Genomic DNA, 7,652 nt, shown 5'->3' with positions numbered 1-7,652 from the left:
TCCGAATATACATAACAAATTCTGAAAAAGAATCATTCTAACATAACAAATGTGAAGAAACAAAATGATTTACCTAACAAACAAATATAAAACAAAACTAATTTTTACAATGTGCACATCTCTAGTCTTCAGTAGTGTTGGGAAAACGGTTTGGTCCAAGCATGAGTTCGGGCTGAACGTTGGCTGGTCGACCCATTCGGTGAACATAAAAAATTTGCAGGGCATTTGGCTCACTGCATAGTGCATTCTGAGCCCTGATTGGGAAAAGCTTTGCCCAAACAGGGTGCAGTGTAAGCTGGTTGTTAAGAAGTGGGGCCGGGAAGCCGGCCATGTCATCCTTAACAACCGAAGAGTCTTCAGCTGTCAATGGGCTTCCCCGCTGACAGCTGAATAAAAAAAAAAACGTAAAAAAAAATAGTTTCAAAAAATGGCGTGGCAGTCCCCCAAAATCCATAACAGACCCTTATCTAAGCATACAGCCTGGCAGTTCAGGAATGGGTTGGGGGAGCGAGCAACCTCCCCTCCTGAGCCATACCAGGCTGCATGCTCTCAACATAGGAGGGTGCTTTTGGGCAGGGTCTCTTCCCCACAACCCTGGGTTGTGGTTGTGGGGGTCTGCAGGCAGCGGGCTTATCGGAAGCCTTCTTTAACAAGGAGGCCCCCAGATCTCACCCCCCCATGCGAATGAGTATGGGGTACCCCTACCCATTCACCAAAAAAGTGTCAAACTAAAAAACAATACACAGGTTTTTAACAAATCCTTTATTAAAAATAAAAAAACAGCATCCCTGATGTAGATACATCATCAATCACAACACCCGAAGCACCAACCCAAAAAAGCAAAAAAAATTGCTCCCCCAGCCGTGAAGGTAAACCACTGAATGGCTGGCTTACCGTTTGACAGTTCTTATATAGGTAAGGGCGGGGCCAGTTGGCGACGTCACCTGGTGGCACTGCCCCCTTGTGACATCACTGACACAGCATGCATCGGTTGGTGACGTCACAATGGAGGGCAGTGCCACCAGGTGACATTGCCAGGTGGCCCCACCTTTACCTATATAAGAACTGTCAAATGGTAAGCCAGATATTCGGCTATACTCAGTCACATGGGAGGACCTGATCTGGGGGGCCTCTTGTAAAGGGGGATTCCAGATTATGATATTCCCTCTGTCCGCAGACCCCTACAGCCGCAGAGCTTTGGGAAAGATACCCTTGTCTCCATCAACATGGGGACAAGGTGTTTTGGGGTGGGGGGGGCAGACCCCCCACCCCAAAGCACCTCCCCATGTTGAGGGCATGTGGCCTGGTATGGTTCAGTAGGGGGCAGGGTGCTTGCTCCCCCCCCCTTTTCTGACCTACCCAGCTGCTTGCTTGAATAAGGGTATGGTATAGATTTTGTGGGGGAGTTTTTTTTTTTTTTTTTTTTAATTTTGGTAATGGATTCCCCTTAAAACCCTTCAGTCTGGTATGAACAGGGGTGGGGGGTCCCCCCATGCCATTTTTTTTATTTATTTAATTTTTTTTAAATAGCCAGGTGCCAGCAATTGCAACCGAAGGTCAATTTATATGTGATTTGACTACATTTTTTTCTTTAGAAATGTCAGTTTTGCTGCAGCAGGTTCTATACATGCTACAGATGCACCACTGTACAGGCAGACCAAGGGGACCCCCCAGGCACTATATTTAAAGAAATTTCTCATTTCTATTGTTTCATTTTAAGCATCATTAAAATCATTGCTCATTTAAAATATAGGTCTTCAAATTGAAGACTTTTGATTTCTCATTTTGGGCTCCCATAGACTTTAATAGCTTTCGCAGTTTGGGGCAGAACTTTTCCCCTGTTCGGGAGTTCTGCTGCGAACTGAACGGGGAGTGTTTGGCCTATTTCTAGTTTTCAGTATCCTGGGAAAAGGCCAGAAACCCTGTCAGCTTTTTATTGCCATCTTGCCCCTGCTACAGATTATTCCTCATTTTCTGTTTGGTGAACGTGTTGTCACAGTATTAGTGAGGGCACATCTCCCCAATGCAGCCCCTGATAGCAATAAAAACCCAACACAGGGTCCAACCCTTCCCCGCTCAACCCAAAACTAAAAGAAAAAAGTTTTGTCTGGACATACATTTTAACTGATTACAGTTCTTTGATTCCTATTTACTAACCTTTATCATTTTCTACTCTCTTTTTTAGGTCCCATTTCTCATCTCTCCCTGGTTTTTGGACTTCCTAGGCCATTCTTTTTCTTACTGGATTTCTGATGATGTCCCTACGTCTTAAATATTTCTTCTTACTCTCCATATCTCTATTTTTCTTTTCTCTATCCCAATTTCTTCTTAGCAAAACTCCCTTCTTTACACACTTACCACACTCTGCTCCCAAAAATAAACCGGTCCATCTCCTAATTGTGTCATCCTGGAGATCAGGCTCTACATTCCTTGGACAGATCTTCAACCATCACAATGATGTATTTTACCTCTTTGAGCCAGGACATCCCATCTGGATGAAGCTTCAGAATGAAAGTTCCGAGCTGCTACATTTTCCCTTAAGAGACCTTATACGATCACTTTTCACCTGTAATGTATCCTCTCTTCATCACTATCTTCCTAAAGGCGGAAAAAATATTTCTGAATTACGCTTCTTTTCAGAAACTCGAGCGCTCTGCACCCCACCATTTTGTTCATCCTTTATTCCTTCTGAAGGTTACGATCGTCTCAAGTGCTACCATCGTTGCAAAAATACTTTGCTGGATAAAATGGCAGAAACATGCAAAACATACAGCCATGTGGTGATGAAAACAGTCCGGATTTTAGACCTTTCTGTTTTACTTCCCCTTTTCCGAGACCCTGCTCTTAATCTTCGTATATTGCACCTTGTAAGGGACCCTCGAGCTGTTGCTTTGTCAAGGAAATCCTTTCTTCTCAATATTGAGGACCATATTGTGCTTAAGAATGATGGAAATACAAATATTACAATAAGCAGGGTAATGGAGAAGATTTGTAAATCCCAGGTTGACATCAACAATGTGGCTAAAGCAGCTGAGGTGTTGCGAGGACGATATATGGTAATTCGACATGAGGACCTTTCTAATGAACCCCTTAAAAGCATTAAAAAAATTTACAGTTTTGCAGGCCTGTCTCTCACCAAAGATCTGGAACAGTGGATTTACAACATAACTCATGAGGAGGTAGCAGGGATCATGACTTTTTCACGGAAGTCCTCAAAGGTGGTCAAAAAATGGAGAACTGCTCTGAACTTCACATTTGTAAAACAGATTCAAGGTAACTGCAAAGAGGCAATGGATCTGTTTGGTTACAGGCCAGCTAGATCCAAAACAGAACAGCAAAATTTGACTCTGGACTTATTAAATAAGGAATGGTCATTGGAATAAGCTAAATATTCGTGCACAAGTGAACTCTCACAGCCCTACACAACCTCCTGGTGCCACTAGGAAAGGTTCTCTCTTGTGGATTTCTAATTTAAATGCAGCATAGTGAATTGTTTTGCAGTGGCTATGGCACAGAAGGGAGAACTTTGGTTTGTGGATACCTACACTTGAAGAACATAAAATGTCAGTGATTAATTAAAACCTCTAGTAAACACTTGTGGGAGAAATTTACAGCTGAAATGTAGGTATTGCAACTTTTACATAGTTACATGGGTTCAACTTGGAACAACTTAAGTATTTATGTGTCAGACAGCAAAGGTGCAGCACTACTTCCTCCCCTGGTATCCTCCATGGCTGAAATTACTGGTACTCGGGTGCAGCACTAACACAACTAGTAGGAGAAGGAGAAGAGTCTGCACCATGGTAAATCACAGTATTGCTTGAAGTTATATTTTAACCACTTAAGCCCCTAAAGATTTTACCCCCTTCCTGACCAGGATTTTTTTTGCGATTTTTTTACTGCGTGACTTTAACGAACAATTGCGCAGTCGTGCGACGCTGTATCTAAACAACGTCCTTTTTTTCCCCACAAACAGAGCTTTCTTTTGGTGGTATTTGATCACCTGTGCGATTTTTTGATCATGCGCTATAAACAAAAAAAGAGCGTCAACTTTGCAAAAATAACAATATTTTTCACATTTTTTTTATATGAAATTCCCCCCAAAAAATGTAAAAATCAAAATTTTTTAACATTTTAGGCCAATTTGTTTTCTGCTACATATGTTTGGTAAAAAAAAGCGTATTTTGATTGGTTTTCGCAAAAGTTATTGCGTTTACTAACTAAGGGAAAGATTTTTGTAATTTTTGTTGTTTTTTATTTTAACGCGTAATGGCGGCGATCTGCGATTTTTTTTTGCGGTACTGCGACATTGCAGCGGACAGATCGGACCCTTGACTGACATTTTTGACACTTTTGGGGTTACCAGTGACATTACTGCAGTAATCAGTGCTATACATATGCACTGTTACTGTAAAAATGACACTGGCAGGGAAGGGGTTAACTTTTTTGAGAGGGAGGGGTTATGTGTGTCCCTAGGGGCAGGCACGAACTGAGCACAGCGAACAAGTACTTGCGGTTGGCAGACAGGCAGAGTAGTTCAATGACAGTCCAGGAACAAAACAGGCAAGGTTCAGAATAGTCAGGGTCAATCTGAAGTCAAAAGGCAGGCAGAGTTCAGAGAATAGTCCAAGTTCCCAGGTTCTGAGGTCATAAAACAGGAGAATCAAAACGGCAGAGCAGGAAAGATAAACAGGGAGCTTGGAGCATGTGTTAAACACAATAATATCACAAGCATGAGAATGCAGGCTTGGCTGGCCTAAATCAGGTTTGGTCTCCACCCAGAGACTGGCCACATTAACCCCACACGGATATACTGAGGCAGGGCGGCCCTCCTGTGTGAACCGACGTACCTGTACATCAGCTTGTGCTCTGGGTCTTGGGCACATGCCTCTGGCGACCCGATCATAGTGGGGGCCAATTAGCGGGTCCGGCGGATGGCGATCACTGGTCATGTCCGCCGGGACCCGCCAATCATTAGCAGGAGAAGAAGAATGGTGGTCCTATGTAAACAAGGCAGACTGCCGTTCTGTCAGAGAGGAAGATGGAGATCTTGTGTTTATGCTAAGCAGAAATCTATGTCTTCCTCTAGTTTGGCCACCTCTCCCACACAGTTAGAAAGCACTCCCTAGGAGCACACTTAACCCATTGATCACCCCTGATGTTAACCCCTTCCCTGCCAGTGTCATTAGTACAGTAACAGTGCATTTTTTAGTACTGATCACTGAATTGGTGTCACTGGTCCCCAAAAGGTTTTGCTTAGTGTTAGATTTGTCCTCTACAATGTTACAGTCCTGCTAAAAGTCGCTGATTGCCGCCATTACTAGTAACAAAAACTAAAACTCCATAAATCTATCCCAAAGTTTGTAGAGGCTATAACTTTTGTGCAAACCAATCTCTATACGCTTATTGGAATTTTTTAACAAAAATTTGTAGCAGAATACACGTTGGCGTAAATTGATGAATAAATTAGATTAAGCGTGAGGAGAAAAAAAAAAGCAGATTACTTGCTTCTGTAAAAGGGACATCGGTCACACACAGTGACGCCAGTGCTGCTAACCAGTGCTCACTTGTGCTCCTAACCCGTGCCACCTACCAGTGCCCATCACTACTGCTAACCAGTGCCCACCAGTGTCATCTACTAGTGCCACCTATCAGTGCCCACCAGTGCCATCTATCAATGCCCATCAGTGCTGCCAATCAGTGCCCAGCAGTGCCTCATCATCAGTGCTCCCTATCAGTGCCACCCACTAGTGCCTATCAATGCCCATCAGTGTTACATATTAGTGCCCATCAGTGCTGCCTATCAGTGCCCTTCAGTGCCCATCAGTGCCACCTATCAGTATCCATCAGTGCCACCTCATTAGTGCCCATCAGTACCATGTATCAGTACCCATCAGTGCCACCTATCAGTGCTCATCAGTGCCTATCAGTTTAGCCTGTCCATGCCCAACAATGCAGGCTATCAGTGCCCATCAATAAAGGGGAAAAAATACCTGTTTGCAACATTTTAAAACAAATTATGAAAAAACATTTTTTTTTCTCAAAATTTTCAGTCTCCTCATTTGTTTAGGTAAAATAAAATGCAGTGCTAAAATTCAAACTGAAAAACGTTGTAAAAACGCACAAACTAAAAGTCCTCAATGGAAGTTCATCCATTTATAGCAGCACCCTTCATGTGCACGGTTAATGGATTGAGTGGGCAATCCAAAGTGTCCTACACCTCCACCACATGCAATGTTGGCCTCTTACCAAATAGAAAGTGGTGAACACCGCGCTATGGAAATAGATGCGTAATAGATAGATGGGCTGCAGCCGCCCTAGACTATAGCCAAAGGCTATGTAAATAGAAAGGTAAAGGTAGGGGAATGGCGCTGCCTGCTGGTGATATGTAAGGGTAGGTATAGGTGTATAAATAAAATATCAGAGTATACTATATAGACAATAATAAATAAATAAATATATACTATATAATAAATAAAATGAAGTGCAGTACAGGTGCGATAAATAAATTGATAAATATGTAAATATAATAAAATAAAAATAAAAGTGCGCACAAAGTTGATACTATTAATAATATGTATATCACAAAGGTGATAAGGTGCAAAATGGTGAGAGATGACAATAAAGGGGCAACGTGCACAAAATCAAATAGAATGGTATCAACCAAAAGGTACAATAAAGTGATAGTTGCACTAAAAGTGACAAAATGTCAACTGGCAAAAAAGTCTGTATGCCAGTACACAAATCCAAAGGAAATCAATTAAAGTGACTGGGTGAAAGTCCATGAACAAATATAAACGAATAAAAACGAATATGGGTGACTTCAAATATAGATGTCGGAGGTGACCCTGTGGTGGGTAGGAGGTGAGGTGCTCAGTGGCCCCTAGGGTAAGTGGCCCACTCACCGGATATACCCACCCCACACAGGGGTATAGAGCGGGTATAAATTGAGGATAACGATCACTCAAGTGGATCCTGGTTCCCCCTGTAGGTATGGATATACCAGGGGTCTTCCTAGGGGTCCCAGGATAGACAGGGGCTCTTTACAGGGTATTCAGGATCCTGTGATGGTCTGCACTCAAAGAGGGTATGTCCTCCAGTGGTCCGCAGGTATGCGTCAGCCAATCAGGACGGGGTAGGGCAGGTAGATCATATGGGGTAAGAAAAAGGCTAATAGTGTGATACTGTAGAGCCTTTATTGATAAAGTGCATAAAAATGGGTACTCACAGTATAGAAGAAATAACAAGCGATACAGGAAGTCCTTGGAACGCAATGCGTTCCACGCGAGTACCGGAACCGGAAATGACACAACGGCGCTGTAACAGAGACAGTTGGAGGTAGTTCAGGGATTTGAACACCCAAATACACTGTTGCACGGCAGATTTTGCTAACCACTTAGCCACCTGGTGCTCATAAGGACTGAGAAATAGCACAATGGTTAGGGAGTCTGCTTTCCTGCCCTATGTTTCAGCGCCGTTGTATCACTTCCGGTTCCGGTACTCGAGTGGAACGCATTGCATTCCAAGGACTTCCCGTATCGCTTGTTATTTCTTCTATACTGTTAGCGAAAGTGGGTAGCGGTTAGCAAAAAAAGATGCCACTCTTCTGACCAGCCAGCATGACACAAGAGTATGAAGTGGCCTCAGCCTAC

The 7,652-nt window shown here is 43.1% G+C and overlaps 1 protein-coding gene across 1 annotated transcript; it reads left to right on the top strand.

Annotated features, from left to right (window-relative positions):
- Nucleotides 1-2,252: 2,252 nt before the first annotated feature.
- On the top strand, nt 2,253-3,383 carry LOC309559412 (carbohydrate sulfotransferase 6-like; the record flags this gene model as incomplete). Its single annotated transcript, XM_082262671.1, has 1 exon — nt 2,253-3,383. One exon carries the CDS (start codon nt 2,253-2,255, stop codon nt 3,381-3,383), a length of 1,131 nt encoding a protein of 376 aa, XP_082118797.1.
- Between the last annotated feature and the right edge of the window lie 4,269 nt (nt 3,384-7,652).

This window comes from Pelophylax lessonae (assembly GCF_965119305.1).
Source record: "Pelophylax lessonae genome assembly, chromosome: 7".
Classification (NCBI taxonomy): domain Eukaryota; kingdom Metazoa; phylum Chordata; class Amphibia; order Anura; family Ranidae; genus Pelophylax; species Pelophylax lessonae.
Note: the sequence above shows the minus strand (reverse complement) of the source record. Positions and strands in the feature narration are given on the sequence as shown.